At 44.7% G+C, this 26,492-nt stretch overlaps 1 protein-coding gene across 4 annotated transcripts in view; it reads left to right on the top strand.

Annotated features, from left to right (window-relative positions):
• The window catches only part of SNUPN (snurportin 1), a 32,655-nt gene extending 13,292 nt beyond the window's left edge, over positions 1–19,363 (top strand). For all 4 annotated transcript variants that reach the window (XM_087428731.1, XM_087428728.1, XM_087428729.1 and 1 more), the window contains exons 2-10: positions 1,344–1,408; positions 2,467–2,629; positions 6,158–6,305; positions 10,793–10,897; positions 11,137–11,233; positions 12,602–12,699; positions 15,093–15,170; positions 17,194–17,274; positions 18,772–19,363. In XM_087428731.1, coding sequence (XP_087284857.1) covers positions 2,472–2,629; positions 6,158–6,305; positions 10,793–10,897; positions 11,137–11,233; positions 12,602–12,699; positions 15,093–15,170; positions 17,194–17,274; positions 18,772–19,095 — 1,089 coding nt within the window. In that variant the 5' untranslated portion in view covers positions 1,344–1,408; positions 2,467–2,471 and the 3' untranslated portion in view covers positions 19,096–19,363. The remainder of the gene's footprint in view (positions 1–1,343; positions 1,409–2,466; positions 2,630–6,157; positions 6,306–10,792; positions 10,898–11,136; positions 11,234–12,601; positions 12,700–15,092; positions 15,171–17,193; positions 17,275–18,771) is intronic.
• Positions 19,364–26,492: the final 7,129 nt, after the last annotated feature.

Raw genomic sequence — 26,492 nt, 5'->3', positions numbered from 1 at the left:
CACGAATGGCCACCCTGGTTGCTCTACAAATATGTTAAGATACACTTCAAATCCACACTGATAATATGTTAATCTTAAGAAAATAAAAATGTTACTTTCATGTTTAATGGGTATAGAGGTTCAGTTTTGTGAGATGAAAAGAGTTCTGGAAATTGGTTGCACAACAGTGTGAATATACTTACTACTGTACACTTAAAAATGGTTAAGGTAGGGGCCAGCCCGGTGGTGCAAGCAGTTAAGTGCCCGCGCTCTGCTGCAGAGGCCCGCAGTTCCCTGGCCCGGATCCTGGGTGCGCACTGACACACCGCTTGTTAAGCCATGCTGTGGCGGAGTCCCATATAAAGTGGAGGAAGATGGGCACCGATGTTAGCCTAGGGCCAGTCTTCCTCAGCAAAAAAGAGGAGGATTGGCATCCGATGTTAGCTCAGGGCTGGTCTTCCTCATAAGAAAAAGTTAAAAAAAAAAAAAAAAGGTTAAGGTAGTAAATTTTATGTTGTGAGTTTTTAACCACAATTTTTTTAATATATTTTTTTAAATTTTATTTATTTATTTTTTTCCCCCAAAGCCCCAGTAGATAATTGTATGTCATAGCTGCACTTCCTTCTAGTTGCTGTATGTGGAACACGGCCTCAGCAAGGCCGGAGAAGTGGTGCGTTGGTGCACGCCTGGGATCCGAACCCAGGCCGCCAGCAGCGGAGCGCGTGCACTTAACCACTAAGCCAAGGGGCTGGCCCTTTAACCACAATTTAAAAAACATTTTGTTTTGGGGCTGACCCCATGGCATAGTGGTTGAGTTCAGTGCTCTCTACTTCTGTGGCTTGGGTTCGCAGGTTCGGATCCTGGGTGCGGACCTACACCACTTGTCAGCCATGCTGAGTCACCGACTTACATTCGAAATAGAGGAAGATTGGCACAGATGCTAGCTCAAGGCTAATCTTCCTCATGCAAAAAAGAGGAAGATTGGCAACGGATGTTAGCTCAGGGCAAATGTTCCTCACAAAAATAGATATATAGGAAGATAAATCATTAAAAAAATACAATTAAAAACAACAGTTCCTTTTAAATTAAAAAAAAATTGAATGCTGCAAATTAAGAAAAAAATCTGACTTGAAGTGTAAAATGGAAAGTAACTCCTTGCCCAGTAGAGGCCCATAGAGTTGTATTTTTAACTGTGGAGGCTCTGAAATGAACTTGTTGGTTGTGGTACTCAAGAGCACTGGGACCTGGCCTAGGGTGGAGTTTAAGCACTGGTGGTGAACTTCTGGTTTACACTAGAACTGAAGGGTTGGGCCAGCCCAGCTGTGTGAGTCAGATTTCTCTCAAATGTTCCTGTTTTCTTACAGTGTGAGGCACACCTTTAACCCTTGAATAAGCTCCTGTGCCACCTCATACCTTCATTCATAGGACGGTGAGTAAAGTGTGAATTCACCTCTTTCTGTCTACTCCCATTCTTTAGGGTCCAGCTAAAGTCTGTCTCCAATATGACATCTACTCCTCGTCTCCCTAATGTACCACACGTCAGTTCTTCACACTCTTGGAGCAGCTGGTGTTAACTCGGAGGCAGCCTTCCACATTCTAGCTCTTTTCCAAGTGAGCCCTACATAGGTAGCCCTGAAACCTTCCTTCTGCCCACCCAAAACAAACAAAGTAAACAAACTATAAAACGAGAAGGTAACTGCCAGGTGTGGTTTTTGGCTCCTCTTGTCTTCCTCCAGGGGCCCCAGAACCAGTATTTCTCCTGGAGCTGAATTTTCTTAATATGAGTTGGCATTTATTAGAGAATTAAACAACCAACTAGATAAAACTCGCATCAGAAAGTTGTATTAGTTATTGAGTAATGGCTATTTAGAACTATTCAGGGAAAAATTAGATACTTGATCACATCACTAGATGTCGATGATGTTAAGAAGGAATTAATGACATGGCCCATGGGCCGGCCCCGTGGCTTGGTGGTTAAGTGTGCGCGCTCCGCTGCCGGCGGCCCGGCTTCGGATCCCGGGCGCGCACCGATGCACTGCTTCTCCGGCCATGCTGGGGCCGCGTCCCACATACAGCGGCTGGAGGGATGTGCAAATATGACATACAACTATCTACTGGGGCTTTGGGGGAAAAATAAATAAATAAAAATTATTTAAAAAAAATAATGACATGGCCCTGGTGATGGATGACAAAGACTAAAAGTTAGATTCAGTCACGAGATGAGTTTGCTTCGTGATTGATGTTTAAGTTTATATCTATACACTGAGAGCTATCAGAATGATCATTATTGAACTATCTGCAGGAAATAACATTATTACTCATATGTAACTCTTTTACCCTTTAAGTTCTTTTTATCCCATGGAAACAGTTGTGACTTTGGATTAAGTGAGGTTTTTTAGGAATGTACTCATCATGTTACATCATAACTGCCTGTACACAGGAGGTGATATGAATGAATGAACCATTCTCTTATGTTTTCTTTTGTAGGGAAGATGGAAGAGCTGAGTCAAGCCCTGGCTAGTAGCTTTTCTGTGTCTCAAGATCTGAACAGCACAGCTGCCCCACACCCCCGCCTGTCCAAGTACAAGTCCAAGTACAGTTCCCTGGAGCAGAGTGAGCGCCGCCGCCGGTTATTGGAACTGCAGAAGTGGTGAGGGATGCTTTAACTCTTTGGCCTCTGTCTCCAGGCGGGAGCTGTGAACCTTTCAGGAGGCTCTGGGCTTGTCTCTACGGAACCCCCTTCAAAGTAGACCTTTTGTGGGTTGATCTTCTTGCCCTCGATGTTGGGAGGGGTAAATCCTGGCAGAGGTAGACATGCTTCACACCCAGAACTTAGGAAAAGATGAGGAAGTAGGGAGAGACTGAAGTTGGAAAGCAAAAGCTCGATTCTTTGTTTAACTTTTTCTTCCCCGGCAGCAGTACTGAGCTATGCAGTTTAGGGACTCGTGAAAGCCACACCCAGGCTTCCACTCCCCACATTCCCTGTGTGGCTTCTCCTGCACTCTGAATCCTGGCAGTGGTGTGGTCTTCCTGTCCGCCTTCAGCCCAAATGTTTCTGTGGAGCCCTTGGGAGTTCAAGACAAATAATTCCACAGGGAACCTGAGGAAATGTCTTCCATACACTTCATTCTCAATGCCAAGATGAGCAAACAGGGAAAGAGAGCAGGATAGGAGTGTTTGAGGTGGGGCTGCTCTGAAGGCAGGCCCTGTCCTTTTATTCTCAGTGCTACTCAGGCCTCTCTGGGTAATAAAGTAAGGCATTTAGGATTAGGAGGAACTGTTAACATTCAACATCCGCCGTTTCCATCCCATCTGCATTTTGCCCTGTGCTGCGTCACTGGGTGTCTTTAGCAGAGGTGGTTCCCTGTGGCCTCTGGGTTGCTCAGGTCACTCCCCCCGCCTACTCCCGGGTTTTAAAAAATGGTAATTAATTAATTTGGAATAGGTAATACATTCATATGGTTCAAAATTCAAAATATATAAGAGAATATGGTGAAAAGTCTCCCTCCTAAGTCATCTAGTTTCTCTCTGGTAGTATTAGTTTCTTGTGTATCCTTCCAAAGATAGTCATTGCAGATATGAGCAAGTGTGTGGTGATATGTGTACATAATCTTTTTTTTCTTTAACAGAAGTAGTAGCATACAAAGCACTGTTCTGTACATTTATTTAATAGTGTTTTTTTTTTTTTTTTGGTGAGGAAGACTAGCCCTGAGCTAACATCTGCTGCCATTCCTCCTCTTTTTGCTGAGGAAGATTGGCCCTGGGCCAACATCCGTGCCCATCTTCCTCTACTTTATATGTGGAATGCTGTCACAGCACGGCTTGATAAGTGGTACATAGGTCTGCGCCTGGGATCCAAACCCACGAACCCTGGGCTGCCAAAGTGGAGCGTGCGAACTCAACCACTACACTGCTGGGCTGGCCCTTAATAGTGTGTTTCTGAAGAGATTCTATATCAGTTCATTAAGTGCTACCTCATTCCTTTTTTATGGTGATAGGTATTCCATTGACTGGATAGTTAATAATGTAATCTAACCAATCCCCTACTGATGAGCATCTGCGTAGTTTCCTTCTCTTGTGATTACAGGTAGTGCCTGGGAAGTAACTGTGGACATGCATCCTTTCGCACATTTACAAGTACACCAGCTCTCCCTTATTCTTCCCCCCACCCCAAAACCCCAGTAGATAGTTGTATATCATAGCTGCACATCCCTCTAGTTGCTGTATGTGGGACACGGCTTCAGCATGGCCGGAGAAGTGGTGCATTGGTGTGTGCCCGGGATCCGAACCTGGGTCGCCAGCAGTGGAGCGCGTGCACTTAACTGCTAAGCCACGGGGCTGGCCCTCTTCCTTATTCTTGAAATAAAAGACCCCTGGGGCCGACCCCGTGGCTTAGCGGTCCAGTGCGCGTGCTCCGCTACTGGCAGCCCAGGTTCAGATCCCGGGCGCGCACTGGCGCACCACTTGTCCGGCCATGCTGAGGTGGCGTCCCACATACAGCAACTAGCAGGATGTGCAACTACGACATACAACTATCTACTGGGGCTTTGGGGAGAAAAAAGGGAAAACAAGGAGGAGGGTTGGCAATAGATGTTAGCTCAGGGCTGATCTTGCTCAGCAAAAAGAGGAGGATTGGCATAGATATTAGCTCAGGGCTGATCTTCCTCACAAAAAAAAAAAAAGACCCCTGTGCTTCATACACTCTGGTGTGCACCTTCGTGTCAGTGTACATGAACACGTGTGTGTTTGAGAAGAAATCGATTGAGTTGGTCTCATTGCCTCAGTGGTTGATCTTTTGCCTTAGCATTGAGGAAACCAAGTGTAGGAGGTTACATGGTATCTACCAATCACTTTGGAACAATCAGGTTACAAAAGATTCTTTTTCTTCTCAATTTCCCAAACTTTCTAGAATATATAGTTTATTTTATTTTATTTTTTTGCTGAGGAAGATTGGCCCTGAGTTAACATCTCTCTCCATCTTCCTCTAATTTGTATATGGGACGCTGCCACAGCATGGCTTGACAAGTGGTGCATATGTCCGTGCCTGGGATCCTAACCTGCGAACTCTGGGCTGCCAAAGCAGAGCACGTGAACCTAACTATTACACCACTGGGCTGGCCCCTATAGTTTTTTTAAAAGAGCAAGATAACAATAAAGAGAAACAAATAAGTAAAAGATATTACATCATAAACTAAGTGGCCTTTTTTTCTTTAATGAACATTTTATTTTTGCATAATTTTAGTTTACAGAAAAGTTGTGTAGTACAAAGAGTTCCCATATACCCTGCACCCAATTTCCTGTATTGCTAACATCTTACATTATAGTACACTTGTCACAACTAATGAACCAATACTGATACATTATTATTAACTAAAGTCCATTCTACTCAGATTTCCTTAGTTTTTTCTTTTTTTTTTTTTTTTGGGAGGAAGATCAGCCCTGAGCTAACATCCATGCCAATCCTCCTCTTTTTGCTGAGGAAGACTGGCCGTGAGCTAACATCCGTGCCCAATCTCCCTCCACTTTATGTGGGACGCCGCCACAGCATGGTCTGACAAGCGGTGCCTCGGTGCGCGCCCAGAATCTGAACCCGGGCCGCCAGCAGCGGAGTGCGTGCACTTAACTGCTATGCCACAGGGCCAGCCCTCCTTAGTTTTTTCTAAGTGGACTTTTTTGAAAGTTAGACAGGAACTGGAGAAAGGCCTGGCTGCTCCTCAGAAAACTGTGTAAAGTGGAAAGCCCCAGAAGCTGTCCTTGTTTTAAACTTCTCACTGCATTTCAGTGTTCGCTCTCTTCTAGCCTTTGGACTAAATGTCTGCCACGCAGGGAAGTGTCAGCTCTCACCTAGGGTGGAGATGAGAGATGGGGTGGGGTGGGTGGGAGTGCCTCAGCCACTATCGAACCTTGAAAATTCCTTTAAATATTTTACTTTGTCTATTCTTAGGAAACTCTGAGGAAGGCTGAGTGTGTTCAGAGGGGGTTTTTCCTACTGAGGTTCTATGAGGAAGTGGTCACTAGTTGAGCCTTACAAAGGAAATTCTATCATCTCTTACTGCTTGGAGATTGGAGAATCCCCAGGTTGCTCCAGAATTTGGAGCCTTTGAATTAAAACTGTCACATTGTAGGGTGTCTTCCTATAAGACATAAAGATCTGTCCATATGCCATTTCTTTCTCCAGCAAGCGGCTGGATTATGTGAATCATGCCAGAAGACTGGCTGAAGATGACTGGACAGGGATGGAGAGTGAGGAAGAAGAAGATAAGAAAGATGATGAAGAAATGGACATTGACACTGGCAAGAAGTTGCCAAAACGCTATGCTAATCAAGTGAGTAGTCCAGAGAAGATTAGGCCCAGCTAGTCCCACTGCATTTACTGTGTAGTCAGGGCCCACTGAAATAAACTTTGTCATAAAGAGAGGAGGATGAGGGAGGAAAAAGAATGGGAACTGCAACGACAACGCTGATGTGCATAAAGTTTATGGGCTGAAGAGAAGAGATAGCTTACAGTGCCGTGTGCTGACTGGGGATCACTGATGGAGTCCGTGGGTAGTGGGTTTGGGAACCATTACCTCGTGCTGTTACTAGAGGCTGCCAGCCTGCTGCAGAAGGCCCCTGCGCTATTGATATACTAACAGATTCCATGCACTTATCATTACTTAGGTAGTCATTGCACAGCTGTTCTGGATCGGGCCTGCCCAGCCCAGCACTGCCCCTACCCCACCTTCTAGGTTGGTACTCTTTCCTAAGTGGTGGACTAAGATGTCAGTCTTGGATCTTCACATTCAGATAGTGGAAGGTGGGAAGTACAGCTGCCCTTGAATGTGAGGAGCCCACCCAGCCACCCCTGGCCAGCCAGTTGGCCTGTATGAGGCTGAGGCCATGAAACAACAGATCACTATGACAGACTTGACTAAGTGCCCTGTTGTTCCAGAGAGGAAACCACTGTGGCCTATAGCACTATAGGGGAAGCAGGCATGGAGACTGTCCAGTACTCTAGGCAGTCCAGGTATTCCAGAAAGCAGCGTATGGGAGTCCAGGTGGGGGTAGGGGTCTACCCTGCTATTGTATACCTCTCTTTATAACCCAAATGTCTTGTCACCTCAGAATCCTCTCCCATCTTTAGAATATGGTTCCTGGGTGCACACACTCCCATCCTCTTTTTCTGCTCCAAATACAGCACAGATAACATCTTCTCTGACAAAGTTCAGTTCAGTTCTGTTCAGCAAGTATTGTTGAAGGCCCTGCTCTGTGTTAAGCTAGGCTGTGCTGTGGCGAAGATAGACATAGGCCAGAAATAGCACCTGCACTCGTGGAATAAGTGTAGATTATGGCTTTTGCTATAAGAAAGTGAGATTAACTTCCAACAGGGAAGGAAGCAGGCTTGCGAAATCAGGAAGGGGTTAATGAAAGAGGAGGCAGCTTTGAAGCACGGGTAGGACATTGACTTGCAGAGGTGCAGAGTATTCCAGGGCATTCCAGGCAGCAGGAACAGGCTAAGCAAGAGCCCAGAGGTGGGAGAGGAGTATATGATGTGTTCAGGAGCAGTGTGCAGGCCAATGAGGATGGGGCAGCATACGTTTGGGGGAAGGAGTACAGCAGAAATATGTCCAGAGGTTTAGACTAAGATTTAGATTGTGGGGAACCCTTGAGAATTTTTGAGGCAGGGACAGAGTTGGGACTTCGTATGCTGACACCCACATCAGTCTGTAGAAGGGCCTAGAAGAGAGAGACTGGAGGCAGCTTAGGTCTGCTAAAATGATCTGGTGATGGGTGGCGAGAACAGTGAAGGTGGGAAGGAAAAGAGGTCATGAGTGTGAGAAATGTCGACAGGTAGAATGGACAGAATTTAGCAGTGGATTCAATAGAAGAGGCAGTATGAGAGGTGGTTAAGGGTTTAAGCTCTGAGGTCACGCAGGCCTGACCTCAAAGCCAGGCTCTTTGTTGACAGAAAGTTACTGAACTACTCTAAATCTCTGGTTTCTTATCTGTAAAATGGGAGATAGTAATAGTACCTATCTCATAGGATTGTTAGAAGGATTATGTTGGTGCCTTAAATATCTAGCACAGAGCCCATTATAAATGCCCCACAAGTATTAGCTGCGTTTTTTTAAAACAGTCATATTGAGATATAATTCACATACCATACAATTATTACAGTGTACAAGTCAGTTTTTTTTTTAGTATATTCACTAGGCTGTGCAACCATCACCACTATCTAATTCCAGAACATTTTTATCACCACAAGAAGAAACCTCATGAAACTAGACTTTTGGTGGTGAACATGATGCACTCTATACAGAAGCTGAAATATAATAATGTATGCCTGAAATTTATACAACGTTATAAACCAATGTGACCTCAATAAAATAATTTAAAAAAAAAGAATTAAAAGAAACCTCATACCCATTAACAGTCACTCCCATTCCTCCTTTCCCCCAGCCTCTAGCAGTCACTAATCTACTTTCTATCTCTATGGATTTGCCTATATGATTTCATATAAATGGAATCATACAAGGGTGTCCTTTTGTGTCCAGCTTCTTTCACTTAGCATAAGGTTTTCTTTTTCTTTTTTTTTTTTCTTGTTTATTGCAGTAACATTGGTTTATAACATTGTATAAATTTCAGGTGTACATCATTATACTTCTATTTCTGCATAGATTACATCATGTTCACCACCCAAATACTAATTACAACCCATCACCACACACGTAGCATAAGGTTTTCAAGGTTCATCTGTGTTGGCAGCGCATGTTAGAATTTCATTCCTTTTTATCGCCAAATAATATTCTCTTGTATAGAAACACCACATTATGTTTATCCATTCATCAGTTGATGGCCATTTGAGTTGTTTCCGCTTTTTGGCTGTTACGAAGAATGCTGCTTTGAACATTCATTTACAAGTTTTTGTGGACATATATTTTCATTTCTCTTGGCTGTATACCTGGGAGTGGAATTACTAGGTCATATGGTAAATCTGTGTTTAATCTTTTGAGGCCAGACTGTTTTCCAAAGTGACTATGCCATTTTATGTTTCCACCAGCAACGTATGAGGGTTCCAATTTCTCCACATCTTTGCCAATACTTGTTGTCTGTCATTGCCATCCTGGTGGGTGTGAAGTGGTGTCTCATGGTTTTGATTTGCATTTCCCTAATGATTAATTATTTTGAGCATCTTTTCATGTGCTTATTAGCTATTTCTATATCTTCTTTAGAGAAATGTCTATTCAAATCCTTTGCATATTTTTTAATTGGGTTGTCTTTTATTTTTGAGTTATAGGAGTTCTTTATATATATATTTTAGATATAATTCCCTTATCAGATACATGATTTGCAAACATTTTCTCCCCATTCTGTGGGTTGTCTTTTCACTTTCTTTATGGTATCATTGGCAACTCAAAATTTTAAATTTTGATATAGTCTAATTTATCTATTTTTTGTTTTGTCACTTGTGCTTTTGGTCTGTATTACTATTATTCTTTAAGGGATGGTTGATTATGCCTTGGGTTTAAGATTCATTAACAGAGGGAATGGTGGTGCCATTAATAGGGCTGCAGAATGCAGAAGAGAAGGGTGGGTGTTCCAGGGAAGTGCTTGGGCAACAGAAGGCAGTGAATTCCCTTTTGGATATGCTGAGTTTAAGGTACAGAGGGGAGAAGCAGAGAAAGAGACACTGAGTGGACAGCTGGAAATATAGGTCTGGAGGAAAGGAAAGAGCTCTGGAGATGAAAAAGAAAGGAGAATTGGGAGGCATCCTCTTAAGAGTGACAAGTGAAGGTACAGAAGTAGATGAAATCTACCCCCAAGGGGACAGCATTTAAAGGAAAAGAAAAAGGGAACCTAAAACAGCTCCCTGAAGATTATCGACATGATTTGGAGGAGTGTTTGGAGGAAAAAACAGAATAGCACCGTATCACAGGGCCAAGGGAACATGTGTCAAGGAGGGGGAGGATGTGACTGGCAGTGTCACACAAGGAGTGGAATGGGGAGAACAAGGGGGAGGTGAGGGAAGAGCGAGACTTGGTAGCGAGGAGGTCATTGATGGCCTTTAACAGGGCGGTGGGGTTGCAAATCTGAACTGCGGGTGTCAGTGGGCGGGAAGTTAGCATCAGGAAATATGAAGTAGTTTTAAAAAAAGGAGAAAATGGAATAGCTTAAAAGAAGTGCAGAGTGATAAAAGGTTTTTATTTTTGTTTTGTTTTTGAAGATTAGGGGTTGAGTGTTTTGTGGGCTAAGGGGAAGGAGAGATGAAAGATTCAGTGGGAGGGATTAACTGATGGGCCAAAGTCTTAGTATAGATGGGAGGGACTGTGAGTGATGAGCGGAAGACTTAATCTTTTCAAATTCATTTCACCACAGCCCTTTTTTTTTGGAGGCAGCTTTCCTAACATGCTTTAGTACAGTACAGGCACCAGTTTGGGCAGTGATGATCTAGTCTAAGAGCATCTCAAGGTCAGGGACCTTATTCATCTCTGAGGTATAGCCCTGGAACACAATAGTTATGATCATGCTAAGTGGGTGGACAAAGTAAGGAAAGGTCCTGTCACCCACATAAAGGAGGTGAAGTGGTAAGAATGGATGCAGGTAATGAGGAGAGAAGGTGAAGCTCACAGTCAGTGGCCTCCATCCCATCAGTTGAGTGGGAGACGAGTTGACTGCTAAGAGCAAGTGGGGTGGGGTCCCACTGTCAGCCTTGTCTGCCCTCATTCTTTTACATGTTATTTTCATGATATACATAGGACGTGAATTCTTTGTCACTGTAAACATTGGAGCAGCACATTGCTGTTGATTTTTAACACCATTTTTTGTTTCCCAGTTAATGCTCTCTGAGTGGTTAATTGACGTCCCTTCAGATTTGGGGCAGGAATGGATTGTGGTCGTGTGCCCTGTTGGAAAAAGAGCCCTTATCGTAGCCTCCAGGGTGAGTAGCAGCCTCCTGCTCCCTACACCAGCATGCCTGGTCATAGCAGGAGGCATTCTTTGTGCTCCATATTCCTTATCTGCCACAGCAGCTGTGCCTGGCCTGGGGATTAAAACACTTTCCCGCAGAAGGGATTTGTTGAGAGCCATCTTTGGGCTGATGACACCTCTGCGGAATGTGGAAGCAGAAGGTGAGGAGACCTTGATGACTATGAAAATGGTAACTTTCTTTCCACACAGGGTTCTACCAGCGCCTACACCAAGAGTGGTTATTGTGTCAACAGGTTTTCTTCCCTTCTGCCAGGAGGCAATAGGCGAAACTCAACAACAGCAAAAGGTACCTACAAAAAATTGTCCATTGTTAAGTTTTATAATCAGTAAAAGACAATGTAAGTTGCTTGATTTAGTTCTTTTAAAGACCCACTTTGAAAGCATACCTTTGAAACTGCACATAGACACCATCCTACCCACGGGACTCAGGCCCTCTCCTTCAAGGTCAGGCCTCCTCAGTTGCAGAATAGATGCAGCCCTGTGAGGCCTGCTGGGTAATAAATCCCTGAATTAAGGTCAACACACCTTTCCCATGGACTTCTATTACAAAGTGACAAGTGTAGCTTTTTGAGGAAAGCTCTCTCAGAATCCCGAGTGTAACGTACAGTAAGCTGTTGCAGGGGCTTCCCTGCCAAATTCCCTTTTCTCCTTTATCGTTGTCCTGACCTTAGCTTCTCCCTCCCACCTGGACCCCGCTGAGGAGACTGAGATCATGGAGGTTAAATAACTTGCCCACGGTCAGTCAGCGAGGAAGTGGCAGAGCTGGGCCTGAACCCTGCAGTCTTCCCTGCGTGCTCAGGCTCCCTTGGTGGTTCTGTGTGTCCTTGGTACTGAGCCCAGACTCCTCCTCTTTTGAGTTTAGAGCCCATCACGTGCCGGCTCTGGCCCACCCATCCTCATTCTTTCCCCTACTCTCCATACTCCCGCTTAGCTCTGTTCAGTTGGCTTGCTTCCTTGCTCCCCACATGGGCCCAGTTCATTCTACCTCTGGGCCTTTGCTCATGCCACTTCAGTACTCCAGCCCAAAATGCCTTCCCCCCTCCCCTCTGCCCTGTTGTTTTAGTCCTCTGATCCCAGAAGACTCTGTTCATATCCCATTTCTTCCATGAAGCATTTCCTGCTGCTCCAGTCTCCTTTTTCTGGAACTCCTATTGCTCTTAGTTTGTGCTGTACAATTCAGCTCTTGGTTCTTTCCTCTGTAACATATCTCCTTAACTGGATTGTAACTTCCTTAAAGGCAAGGACTACTTATAGTTAATATTTCCTACAGAACATAGTACCTATAATAGGAACTCAAAAAGTAGTTGTAAACTAAAATGGAAGATTACTTGCTTTCAAACTTCAGCTTCTCTAAGGTGAGTAAATGTCCCAATTTATCTAAAAGTTCAGAATTCCTGCTTGGCTTAAGGGTTGTCTTGATCCGTCTTGTGCTGTCCTACCTCAAGTCACTGTTAAGCTGCACCACGTGGCCATAAAGGGCCATGGAGAACTTTCTTCCTGATGAATCCTTAGTCCTTAGTGCTGCTGCTCACTGCAAGCCCCGAGGATTGTTGGACTCAGTTCCCAAGCCCCTAAGATGGGGCTCACTAGATTGTGGTGGAGGGAGCCCTGAGTGGAAGGGGAACCCTGTGCTGACTTCCTGCTTCTATCCCAGACTACACAATTCTGGACTGCATTTACAGTGAGGTGAACCAGACATACTACGTTCTGGACGTGATGTGCTGGCGGGGACACCCTTTTTATGACTGCCAGGTAAGGACTGATACTTCTCTCATGTCTTCTCCTGTTTCTTCCTCTCCTCCCGGGAAAGTGGCTCAGCATGTGGGTTTGGTACGTGACCAACTTCTTGGTGTATACAGGATGTGGTGTATCAAGAACATTATCTAATGTTCCTTGCATCTTTGAGTGTTTAAATTAGCTTCATTTTTAAAAAAGAAGTAGGAGGAACTAAGAGAAGTATAGCAGTTCTTGAGGGGAGGAAAGAGAGAAACAGAGCAGAGGGGTAGCCTGGGATTCTGTAGGAGCTAAAACCGCCCCCTCCCCTCTCCAGAGTCGGGGAGGATTGCTGGCAGGGAAGATTGTGGGCGAAGGGGATACCACCTTGTGCAGGCGGCACAAAGGAGAGAAGGTGGAATGTCAGGCACCATCAAATAGACTCCTGCCACCTCCACTCCTTCACCAACCACATCCTGACCCTGAAAATGGCAGTGCCTCCTTGGTGTGACGCTAAAGCCTCAAATCTCTGAGGGGCCAGCTCTGGAAGGAGATTTTCCAAGAGAGGGGAGGCCCCAGTATTCTCCACTCAATTTTCACCTTCCCCCAACGTTTTTCTCAGATTGGCGATTCTTACACGAGTGACAGTAGCAGTCATCAGAGAGAGGCTAGGTCAGCCCCACAGGCTCTGTCTCTGTTCCCAATGCTCCCCCATCATTGTCCCAGGTTTATAGTGGTGTTTTTTTTTGTGCTTCCTGTCAATTAGTTTATCACAATGGTTCTCTAAGTGTGGCCTCAGAAAGTTGTTAGAAATGCAAATTCTCAGACCTCCTGAATTAGAAACTGTGGGGGTGGGCCTTATGTTTTAACAAGCCTCCACGGGATCCTCATGCAGGCCCACATGTGAGAATCACAGGTTATCACCATAGGCTGCTTCTTTCCAAAACCATTACTCCAAGCTAGGTTTCCAAATCATGCTAGGTAGTGGTACGTCAGAATTCTAACATGCACCTCATTCAAACAATAATAGCCAAGACTTGCATTGCTAAGCACGTTGTTAGCATTATCTCATTGAATCCCTTACAACAATTCTATAAGGTAAGTACTACTATTATTCCTCATCATATAGGTATGGAAGCCGAGAGCCACAGATGTTAAGTACCTTGCTCAAGTGCAGGGTCTAGCCTAAAACTCAGAACTCATAAACTCAATCCAGAACATATTTTCCTTTACTTCTGTTGAAGGATGTTTCATAATGTGCATTCACAAACCTATAAATTTGGTAACTAAAACCTCTGATATTTTTATAATATAAAGAAAAAACTGTTTTTTGTTTGTTTGTTTGTTTTGTGAGGAGATCAGCCCTGTGCTAACATCTGCCAATCCTCCTCTTTTTTTGCTGAGGAAGACTGGCCCTGGGCCAACATCCGTGCCCATCTTCCTCCACTTTATATGGGACGCCGCCACAACATGGCTCGACAAGCAGTGTGTCAGTGCGCGCCCAGGATCCGAACCTGCGAACCCCGGGCCACCGCAGTGGAGCGCACGCACTTAACTGTTTGCACCACCGGGCCGGCCCCCTGTTTGTTTGTTTTTTTTTGTGAGGAAGATCAGCCCTGAGCTAACATCCATGCCAATCCTCCTTTTTTTGCTGAGGAAGACCAGCTCTGAGCTAACATCTGTGTCCATCTTCCTCCACTTTATATGGGATGCCGCCACAGGATGGCCTGACAAGTGGTGCATCGGTGCGCGTCCGGGATCAGAACCTGGGCCACCAGCAGCGAAGCGCGTGCACTTAACGGCTACACCATGGGGCCGGCCCTGTTTTTTTCCTTTAATTTCCAAAAGTAAAATAATTTAAAACAAAGAAAAGGCCCTAAATAACTACAGAAGGGTACATATCAGTAATTCAGAGAATAAAGAAGTTTATGAGAAGTTACAACTATATAGTAGTTTCTAATCCTCGGGATTAAAATAAAACAAAGGTTAACATAACATGCTTTGGAGTTGGAGAGTCTTGGGTCCCACAGTATTTTTCTTGTGCACCTGGGCAAGTGACATAATTTCTCTGAGCCTCGGAGTCTTCACTTGTAAAAGGAGACAATGATACTATAACTCTCAGAGGGTGGTTGAGGATTAATAAGGTTATATGTGTAAAGTCCTTAGCATGGAGCCTGACACATAGTAGGCCTTCAGTGATAAATGTTGGCTTTACTGCTATTAATAATCCTATTGGATTTCAAGAAAAATATCTTCAAAGATTTTATAAACATCTTCCTGACTTTATGGCAGTGTTTTCAGGGAAAAGAACGTAATGATAGAAGGGCTTAGGTCTTCATAAATCAGGTGGCTATTTAGAATGGGGTGTTTTTGTTCATATTATAGTTTGAGACGAGCAGTATTCATCTTTCTTTTCCCCTTCTCTGTGTCAGACTGATTTCCGATTCTACTGGATGCATTCAAAGTTACCAGAAGAAGAAGGACTGGGAGAGAAGACCAAGCTCAATCCCGTAAGGCCTGGTGTTAGGATTGCAGAGTTCTTTGTGGGGATTGGTTTGGATTGGTCCATTATCTAAATATAATCATTATGAATGAAATTTTCTTTTTTTTGAGGCAACATGGTATAATGGGAAGAGTATGAGCCTAACAGTCATCTAGATCTGAATTCCAGTTTTGGCTTTAACAATTAGTAGGTTAAGTTAATAACCTTGCCTAGCTTTAGCTTCTTCATCTGTATAGTAGGGTTAATAACACCTACTTTACAGGATTGTTCTAAGAACCAAATGATATAAATATGCAAGTCTTCCTAGCAGAATACTTATGGTAGGCACTCAGTAAATAGTGGTAGATATAAAATGCTGATAACTGCTTTTATTAATAACGCTATTTAGAATTCTAATACAGTGGTTCTCAAACTGTAGCATGCATCAGCAGCACCTGGAAGCTTGGTAAAACATAGCCTCCTGGGCCTCATCCCCAGAGTTTCTGATTCAGTAGGTCTAGGGTGAAGCCTGAGAGTTTGTATTTCTAACAAGTTCCCCAGTAATGCTGATACTGCTGGTCTGTGGACCACACTTTGAGAACCTCTGCTCTTGTATCTGAGCTGAGAGTGTCCTCATCTACTCAGTCCTCTCATTTTATAGATGAGAATGTAGGCTCAGAGAGGGGACTGCCTTCCCCAGATCTCACAGTCCAGGGTGATAGCCCAAGTGTCTTGGCTATCCCCTCAGTGATTTAAATGTGTGACAGCTATTTTCAGGGCATTTTATTAGCTAAGCCCTGCAGATTGGCATTTGCTTGGATTGCTTACAAATTTTTTAAAGGCAGTTGGATAACCAGCTACAGGACAATAAATGGGGTCTCTACTTCCAGTGATGTTATCAATAGAGTCCTGGAAGAACATGCATTGAAGAGGGGGACCATGGGGGCTGCTCTCTCTGACATGCTGTTCTAATTGTATTATCTCATTGAATCTGCACAACAACCCTATGAAGTCGATACTTTTTTTTTTTTTTTGGTGAGGAAGATTGGCCCTGAGCTAACATCCATTGCCAATATTCCTCTTTTTGCTGAGGAAGATTAGCCCTGAGCTAACATCTGTGCCCATCTTCCTCTATTTTGTATATGGGATGCTGCCACAGCATGGTTTGATGAGCGGTGTATAGGTCCGTGCCCAGAATCCGAACCTCTGAACCCCAGGCCGCCGACGTGGAGCACACGAACTTAACCATTACGCCACCAGGCTGGCCCCTGAAGTCGGTGCTTTTATTACCCCATTTTACAGATGGGAACACGGAGGCATATGGAGATTAAAGATTTTATTTATTTATTTTTTTCCCCCAAAGCCCCAGTAGATAGTTGTGTGTCACAGCTGCACATCCTTCTAGTTGCTGTATGTGGGACGCGGCCTCAGCATGGCCGGAGAAGCAGCGCGTCGGTGCGCGCCCGGGATCCGAACCCGGGTCGCCAGCAGTGGAGCGCGCTCACTTAACCACCAAGCCACGGGGCCGGCCCGCATATGGAGATTAAATGATTGTCAGACCTGAGATTCAAACCCAGGCAATCTCACTTCAGAGTTTATAGTCCTAATCACTGTGTTATACTGCTTCAGTCTAAAAATCCTTGCTGGTATGAAAGGGGCTTCACTAGCCCTTCATTAGCGGCAACTGTCACAGGGCTGGGAGAATAACATACAGTCCCTAAACCTAGCACAGGACAGTGGTTGTCAGTCCTGACTGCATGTTAAAATCAATTGGAGAGCTTAAAAAAAATGCCTGGGCCCCACCCCAGACCAGTTCAGTCATAATCTCAGGGTGAGGCCTGGGCATCAGTAATTTTTAAGAGTCTCCCAGATGGTTCTTGTGTATAAAGCGAGGTTGAGAACCACTGACCTGTAATTCAGAGGGTAGGTGGAGGGGAGAGGGTGGGTAAGGATGAGACTGAAAACTTTTCTTCTTTGATATAGCTTTTTAATCGCTGGAACCAATATTATTTGTAACATGTACTAATTCTTTGTTCTAATTTATATTTTAGTTTAAATTTGTAGGGCTAAAGAATTTCCCTTGTACCCCTGAGAGCCTGTGTAAGGTGCTGTCTATGGATTTCCCTTTTGAGGTAACAAAATCATTGTCTTTATTGCTGTGATGTGCTTGTCGGACACAGGGAAACTTGGTTACACGGACTCTTAAGAGATCTTCTGACTTTGCCACATCAAAGTATCAGAAAAGGGCTGAAAGCTGATTCCTGGGAAAGGATATGCTGGCTGCCCTTCAGAACCTCAGCTCCACCCTAATAGATAAGTCAGAATGCCGGAGCTGGAAGGGCCCTGAAAGGAAAGCTCATCTAATTCTCTCATTTTACAGATGGAGAAACTGAGGTCCAGAGAGGGGCGAGGTTTCCATTCCTAGGTCCTTTTTGTGTGCCTCTTTTTGCTACAAACCTGAGAACCAGGCCCCTTGTTTGAATGCCATGGCTGGTTGTAAAGTAAAGGGGCTTCTGTGACTGACAGACCACAAGAGTGTGAATTCCTGATCCTTCCTCCAAAGAGGAAATGGTCCCTGGGGATGGCAGTGCTTGCTAAGCAGTGGCTGGGAATAGGGTGACCAACTCATCCCAGTTTGTCCTGGACTTTTCCGGTCTTAACGCTGAAAGTCTCATGTCCCCTGAAGCTCCTCAGCCCTGGGCAGTCTTTTGTCATCCTCAGATTCTGCAGTTACCCTCTCCAAGCTCAACAAGCAGACTTTCCCTTGCCCATTATACCCTTTAAAATTCTGCCTAGTCACCCGCAAGTATTTGCTTGAACTGGATATAATTTTGCTAAAAGGATCACAGCTTCCCAAATGAGAAAATGGCAAAGGCTGAGTTGTCTTCATTTCTGGGAGTCAATTAAGAAAGTGGTAAGAACACCATCTTTATTTATAAACCTTATGCCCCAGTGACAATAAATGCTTTTTAGAGATGAGTCACTGAATCATGGAAAAGAAAATGTGGGACTGTAGGAGGTCTTCCCGTTGAGAAAAACTGAGCTTCCCAGAACATAGCTCACAAACAATTTAGGGGGAGGTTTAGGCAGCCAACAATGGTGTGGGAAGCAAGGCTTCTTGACAGCCTGTTGCCCCTGTGCTCAGCAGTTCAGCATCTCGGAGGAGCCTGTCCAGTTCCCCTGCTTTGTTCCCTGTGTGGAGCACATGCCCCACTACAGACACATCTGGGTGGTGGAAAGTGCACGGGATTTGGGGACAGAAAACCTGGGTTCGAGTTGAATTTCTGCTTCACACTCACTGTGTTTTTTGGGAGGCCCCCAGAACTCCATGAGCCTGAGCAGCCCATCTCTCAAATGCCCTCATGGTGGGTAAGAGGGTGAAACCCTGGGCAGGAAAGCACCCTATAAACAGGAAAGTGCTATTTATGTTTTTACTTTCTAAAGTTAAGTTTTTCTAGGCCATTTCTTCATTTAAAGATATTGCATGTGTGAGAAATGGGGACTCTTTTTCCTCTGGCAGTGACCCAGCAAAAGGAGTTGGACCACAAGAGCTGCCCCTGTGTGTATAGGCTCTCCTGGGAACATGTGGCCGCAGAAGTCATTTTGATCCCTGGTTTCCCCTCTTGTAGGTAGACGGACTTCTCTTCTACCACAAGCAGACCCACTATAGCCCTGGAAGCACTCCTCTGGTGGGCTGGCTGCGCCCATACATGGTGTCAGATGTTCTTGGAGTAGCTGTGCCATCTGGCCCACTGACCACCAAGCCAGAATATGCTGGGCAACAGCTCCAGCAGATTATTGAGCACAAGAGGAGCCAGAAGGAGGGCTTGAAGGAGAAACTCACACACAAGTCCTCTGAGAACGGACAGTATGAGTTGGAGCACCTGTCTACCCCTAGGCTGAAGAGCCTTCCCCATACCCCAGACCACCCTAGTAGCCTCATGGAGAACTAAAGAGGGCAGCCTCCTTTGGGAGTCACAGGACCGTGCTTGGTCCCAGAAGGAAGGCTGGGGAGGAGGGCAGTGACAACAGGTGACTTCGTTTTAGAGTGGACTTTCCAAAGCCACTCCAGCTGGAAACAGATTATCTCCTACCTGAAATGCTGGCTCAAACAGTTGGGGGATGTTCCCAGATTGGGTGGTGGTTGGATTTGAGCAGTAACTCCTATGAAAAGTGTATCCCAGATCCACAGTGTAAATATATGTAATTCTTAAGATAGAAGTTGTTTGTGATTCTTAAACTTTAGATAGTCATGAATCTCCCCCACCTTCCCCCCAGGCTACCTAAACCATGACTGTTCAAGTCTTGGCCCATTTCACTGTGTTTTTAGCACTTAAGCATTCTGCTGACTTTCCAGTTGCTGCTGTTGGTAACGTCATTTTCTAAAAGGTCTTACCAGGAACTGCAGTTCTTGGTATTTGAATATGTTCCCTCTTCTGAGAAGACAAGTGTGATTTTCTTTGGTTTAGACACTGCCAGAAATAAAATGCAAATGGAGTTCATTCACTACTTCAACAAATGTTTGAGCACCTTCCAGAAGATAAGCCTTGTGCTAGGCCCCTGTTATGTAGAGTGGGTTATGGAGATGGACAGGACTTGATCTCTGCCCTTGAGGAGCTCACGATCCAGTGAGAAAATAAACCCACCAGCATATAGAGTATGTCAAGATGGTGAGATGATTGCTTTAGTGCAGAAAGATGCCTAGAGCGTCGGGGCGAGAAGAGCAGAGTAAGGTTTCACAGAGGAGGTCAGAGCTGGGCTGAGGCTCAGAGGAGGGACAGAAAGGTGCTCTGCAGATGAGGATGGGGGAAGTTTCTCTCAGAGGTGGGAGGGTGTGTAGCTGCACTCCTCCAGAGCAGGGGAGAACTTGCTCTGGGACCTGAGGTAGGTTCAGCATGGCTCAAGTGTAAAGCAGGATTAGAGAGCTATGGGAGAGGAGGCTGGAGAGAGAGATGGGCCTCATTGTGAAGGGTCTGTGTGTTATGCAGAGCTTTTAGATTTTATGCCATGGGTGAAAGGGAGCCAATGAAGAGCTTTGAGCAGGCAAGATCCATTCAGATTTGTGAACTAGAGCTCTTTGGCAGCTGTGGGAGTGGAAGATGGTGTCTAAAACTAACCAATTAGTTTCTGCTCTGTGTTCAGGAAATGTGTCCCATTTCCCTTGGCCTCAATCTGCTCCCCACACTGCTTTCCACCTTTCTAGGACTTCTCTTATTGGATGAAAGGACTTCACTATTCCACTCCAGTAGTACTAGTATCCTGTCCAGGTCAGATCTTGTCTGACATGCGGTTCTTCTTTTGTGTTGATTAATTCTGGGAACAAATCCGGGCAGAAGTTGTGGTTAAGCAGAGCCTGATTACACAAATTCAGCATACCAGTGGAACTAGCCTCAGTGTTGGGCTCTTAGAGAGCTGCTCAAGCAGACTCTGTAAAATGGAAAAAGGAAGAAACCCCCATCACCCCCACCCAGTTATGATCCTGCTGGCTGCAGATTTAAGCATGCCTACATCAATAAGCTCTTTCCTGAATTTAGGTCAATTCTGCAATAGGAACATTGTGTTCCTCTTGCCAAGAAGCATGTTGTAGGCTGCCTAGACATTTAGTCTCTGATGATCTTCTGAATGCTCTAGTCTGTGCTCTCAGCAGCCAACTGTATCATTTCAGGAGCTGTGCATGCTAGTATCAGTAGAGCCTTGGCTGGGCTCTGCCCAGAAATAATCAGTCTGGAAGGATTACTTCCCCAAAGGACACTCTCTGGGGACAGGTGCCTGAGTCAAAGTACATATCAGCCAAATTTATCACCACACACAACTTGATATTGTTGAATGATAGCTTGAAGGATGTAGCTCAGAGGAGTCCCCCTTATATTCTGAACTCGGGAGCCACTATTACTAACCACTGAATAGATCTGAATAATCTTCTGGTCATATTTCTTTGTGAGTTATAAAACTACCTCCTGCCACCTGTTTCAAAGATGGTTGTGTTATAGGTTGCTATGATTGGATATTAGGTGTTATAGGTTGCTGTGATTGGATATTAGTTTTGTGGAATTAACTCTTCCCCATGCAGTATGGTCTGGTGGGACTGTAATCTGGGGGAACTGCCCTCCTTTGCCAAGTGTCAGGCTTATGACTCAAGATGGGCCAATCCCATGCTCCTCACCAAGAATCTGTGTCCTGAGCAGAGGAACAAAGAGAGTGAATTAGTTGGAATTCATTTATTTTGCCTACAGAAAGGCAGGAGGTGTTTCTTGTTCTTGCTATGATACCTGAGAGCATCCAGTAAATTCCATCTTGCTTAAATTAGCCAGAGCTGATTTCTGCGCTGGCAACCAAAGAATCCTAACTGATACCATTGCCCAGTGTGTCCTACACTGCTTGCCTTGGCTGGAGGGCCAGCTTGGCATGAGTTAGCAAGGGACTACTAATTGAGATCACCTGTTTCATCTCAAGTGCCACTGGAACCCGTGTACCTAAAGCAGACCAGGCTTTTCAACCAGTTGATGCAAAATAAGTAGTCTTGGTTGTTTCAGTGTTAACTCAGAAAAGCCATGCTGGGTTCGCCTTCATGCAAGAGTTGGGTGTTCACCTGATCCACTTGTGTTTGGCAGTGATTTCTCTACATTCACTGTTTGTCCACTAGCTCACTTTTCGTTCATGTCTCAACCCACTGAAATCTGACTTTTGTTCTTACCACTTCAAGTGCTCTCATCAAGGGACTGGTGGTCTCCTGTTTTCCAAATCTAAGGGACATTTCCCAGGCTTTCTCTTACCTGATTTCAGCTGCCATGTATGTGCTGATGCCTTCCCTGAGCTCCAGCCCTGTATATATATGTAACTACATACCAGTCAATCTCCCAGTCACGTCAAACTCAGCATGTCCCAAACTGAATCCTCCTCAGTCCCCCTCAATCATGCTCTTCCTGAGATTCTTGTCCTTGTTAATTATATATAGTCACCCAAGCTAGGAACCTAGGAATCATGCTGATGATTCCTGTCCATTTGTTACCTTTCACAGCTAGTCAGCATGTCCTTTAAATCCCACCTCTCTCTTCTCCATTTCCTCTAAGACCTAAGGCCTTAATTCAAGTCTTTATCATTCCTCTCCTGCAGTACTGCCAGAGTCTCCTATCCATTTTCCCTGCCACCAGTATTTCCCTCCACTCTTAATCTATCCCTGCCACAACAACTGGCAGAGTGATCCTTTCTAAAAATGCAAATCTGATCATGTTACTTCAGAGACTTCCCATTGCCTACAAGGTAATGTGAAGTTTCTTGGCCTGCCATGCAAGTTTCTTCATGACCTGGCCTTAGTGTATCTGTCCAGTCTCATAAATTACCTTGCTTCCTTTGCTGCTTCCTCTCCAGCCATGCTGCTTTACAGTTCCCTGTACAAACACATGGATTTCATACTTTCCCCCCCACACACCATCCCTCCACCTTCTGATTTCATTCACCTGGTGAATATACCTACTCATCTTTGGAAAACTCCATTCAACAGATACCTATTTGAACCTTTACGTCTCCAGGTAGAATTAGCCATTCTCATCTTTGTGCCCTCCTCATCCCATTCATATCTATTTCCCAAAGTTAGGGATAGTCCATAAGACCACTCTTTGGTTTGATAATTTACCAGAAGGACTCACAGAACTCACTGAAGGCTGTTATACTCACGATTACAGTTTATCACAGTGAAAGGAAACAGATTAAAGCCAGCCAAGGGAAGAAATGCATGGGCCAGAGTACAGGAAATTTACAAACGTGGCTCTTCCAGTTGTCCTCTCCAAGTTGTGGACGGCATTAACTTTCCTGGTAACTGTGTGTGACAATACTCATGGAGTATTGCCAACCAGAGAATCTCACCTGAGCCTTGCTGTCAGAGTTTTTATTGGGGCTTGGTTACCTAAACCTGGTTGGCTGACCTCAGTCTCTAGCCCCTCCAGAGGTCTAGCTGATAACACATGATCCTCTCCTTCACCCCTAATCACACTGCTGGACTATCTGGTGTGGACAAAGACCCCCAAGTAAACAAAGACACTTATTAGGCAGGACATTCCAAGGGCTTAGAGGTTACTTCCCAGGAGCCAAAGGCAAAGGCCAACCTTTCTTTGTGCAAGGTTAAATTCTTTACTACATACTCCCTCTATTAGATTGCAAACTCTCTGAGGTCAGGGACCTGATCTTATTCATCTTTAGATCCCCAGTGCCTGGCATTATGCCTGGCATTTGTTGTATCAATAAATGTTGGTTGAGTGAATGAAGTGATGAGCGCTCTGGAGGAGAGCCCCTCTCCTCTCTGCTGCACAGAGGAGTGACCCTGGAGAGAAGGCTGAATGGTGTGTGGCGGACTGCTAACAGGTGGCTGGACATGCTGCAGACTTCTAAGAATAAGAACTATATTTAGTTCTGTGACTGTGATTAGGATAGCCTAAAAACTTCTCACTACGTACACTGGAGGAGGGAAAGACACAATCTTCCTAGCTACAGACTTCCTTTCTAATAAGGAAATCCCACAATATACTTTTTTTAGCAAATGTGGTCTTTTGTTTTATGCCTTCTGATATGTAGGGCGGGAAAAGTAGACAAAAGCTTTGAGATGTTAGCCAGAGTATGACTGCTTGCTTTGGTAAGATGAGCTGATTTTTGAGTCCCACCCTGTCTTGGGATTCTGTGATTATACTCAATCTTTAAATCAAAGAAGAACCAAATTAATTTTAAAATTTTGTTTCCCCATCACGTCCTGAGAGGTTTGGTCTTGGACCTTGATTTAATTGTGATTCACCCCCACCGCAACACCCCCCCAACCTCAGAGGGTCCACCATCCAATGACAAGGCGGAGGTGAAGAAGAGAGGGCCTGGGCGAGCTGGGAGGCTGGCAGTAGTGAAGGTAAATTAAGAATGGCCTCAGGTTGGGCTGCCCATGGCACAGTGGTTAAGTTTGTGCGCTCTGCTTCAGCAGCCCGGGTTTGTGGGCCTGGATCCCGGGTGCGGACCTGCACTACTCATCAACCATGCTGTGGCGGCAACCCACATACAAAATAGAAGAGTACTGGCACAGATGTTAGCTCAGGGCTCACCTTCCTCAAGCAAAAAAAGAGGAAGACTGGGGCCGGCCCAGTGGCGTAGTGGTTGAGTTCGCACGCTCCGCTTCAGCAGCCCAGGGTTCACAGGTGCAGATCCTGGGCGTGGACCTACGCACGCACTGTTTATCAAGCCATGCTGTGGCAAGTGTCCCACATACAAAGTAGAGGAAGATGGGCACGGATGTTAGCCCAGGGCCAATCTTCCTCAGCAAAAAAGAGGAGGATTGGCAGCAGATGTTAGCTCAGGGCTAGTCTTCCTCACCAAAAAAAAAAAAAAAAGGAAGATTGGCTGCAGATGTTAGTTCAGGGTGAATCTTCTCAACAAAAAAAAAATAGAATGGCCTCAGGTAGCAAGTATCTGAGGGAAAGGACAGAGTCCCCTAATGTAGGATATATGCATTTGTTTCTTACATCCATTCCAAGTGATGGTGATTGTTTTGAGGAGGCTGAAAGGTGGCCAAAGACAGCCTGGGAAACTGGGAGGTAGGCCTTACTATTGGGCCCAGCCCCGAGGCTTTCTCCCCATCTTGAGGGACAGGGTGGAGCCAGAAGAGGCAAATTTTGAAACCTAGAGAGATCTTCCAGCTAGGACTTTTCACAGACTGTTAGCATTTGTAGCAAACTTCCTCCCTCCCAGTGGGTTGGCAGTCCTTCAAGCCTTCTGTCTCTCCCTCTGCTTTTGCCCTTTAGGTTTTCTCTGCAGTCAGACAGAGGGAATAAAAGACAGCACTCAAATCTGTCAGTTCTGCTTCTCATTGGCAACGTTAACAAAAGCTTTTATAAGGGAGGAAGTTGAAACTGGCTTAAACAAGGTTCTATCTGTGGACTTAATTTATCCATTCTGCTCTGGCCTTCCCATTAACACAGAAAAGTCAAAATGAGTGAGAGCAATGTAACTCAGAATGTACCTCTTTCTTATAGTGAATGTTTTCTCACAAGCAACTAAATATCCAAGGTAACCAAACCTGTTTGACATTCTTTGGCAAGAATTAGACCTTGTCTGCTAGAAAAGGACAGATCCATTCTTTCAGCAAACATTGATGGAGCACCACCTACTGTGTACTGTATATTGTGCTAGATTCTGAAGTGAGAGCAATGATTAAGACATGGTCCCTGTCCTCAAGGAGCTCATGGTCTAGCGGGAGAGATGGACAAGGAAGCAAATAATTATAATTCAGAGTGTTAGTTAAACTCTAGGCAAAGGTATCAGGTGTAGAACTAACACAGAATAATGACTGATTAACCTGTGATTGGGGAGTGGCGAGTAGGGGTGTCAGATGAGAAAATTGTTTGTGTGAGGAAAGAGCCAGATCATTTTATTTTAAAAAAGAGAAAAAAAAAAGCAGAAAACAGCAATGGGTAAGGACTAGTCCCTAGAGTATTGAGTAATGGGGGAAATGTAATCAACATGGGGTAAGATTTTTCACCTTCCTTTCAAGCTCACCTGCAGCCATCCTAGTGATTATAGATTTGGCCTATGAGTAAATAAGGAAAAATTTTTCACCCTAGACTTTGGTTAGCAGTATGACCTTATTTACTCTTTATCTGTTTGTCTTTTAGAAAAATGCTAATAAGAATTTTTTTGGATCTTTTATAGGCAAAGCATGTCCATAGCACTAGACATTTCATTCATAGGCAATAGATATTTTGGAGCAATGTCTGAAAGGAGCTTTGGATTTTAGAAGTAAAGGTTTTAGGGGAAAGGTTATAAAATTCCAATCACAGCTTTGGAAGTATCTCTGTAGTTAGACTCAAACAAAAAAAGGCAGGAGAAAGTGCTAAGATGGAGGTCTCAGAGTTAAGGTGACTGTTTTCATTGATTCAGTCATTCAATACACATTTGTTAAGGACCTGCCTACTAGGTACTAGGCTCTAGGCCCTGAGAGTCCAGGGGCCAAAAAGACAGATGTGGTTCCTGCCTTCCTGGAGCTTACAGTCTAGAAGGGCAGGCAGACACTAGGCTGATGATCATAGAAACAAGTGCACAATTATAAATTGTGATCAGCTCTCTGATAAAAAATAAGAGGGTGCTAAAAGCTCCCAACAAAGTGGGTATGGAGGGAATGTACCACAACATAATAAAGGCCATGTATGACAAAGCCACAGCCAACATCATACTCAATGGTGACAAGCTGAAAGCTTTTCCTCTAAGATCAGGAACAAGAGTAGGACGCCCGCTCTCACCACTTTTATTCAACGTTAATATTGGAAGTCCTAGCCACAGCAATTAGGCAAGAAAAAGAAATAAAAGCCATCCAAATCAGAAA

This window comes from Ceratotherium simum, chromosome 3 (assembly GCF_057802395.1).
Source record: "Ceratotherium simum simum isolate JZ-2026a chromosome 3, ASM5780239v1, whole genome shotgun sequence".
NCBI lineage: Eukaryota > Metazoa > Chordata > Mammalia > Perissodactyla > Rhinocerotidae > Ceratotherium > Ceratotherium simum.
Note: the sequence above shows the minus strand (reverse complement) of the source record. Positions and strands in the feature narration are given on the sequence as shown.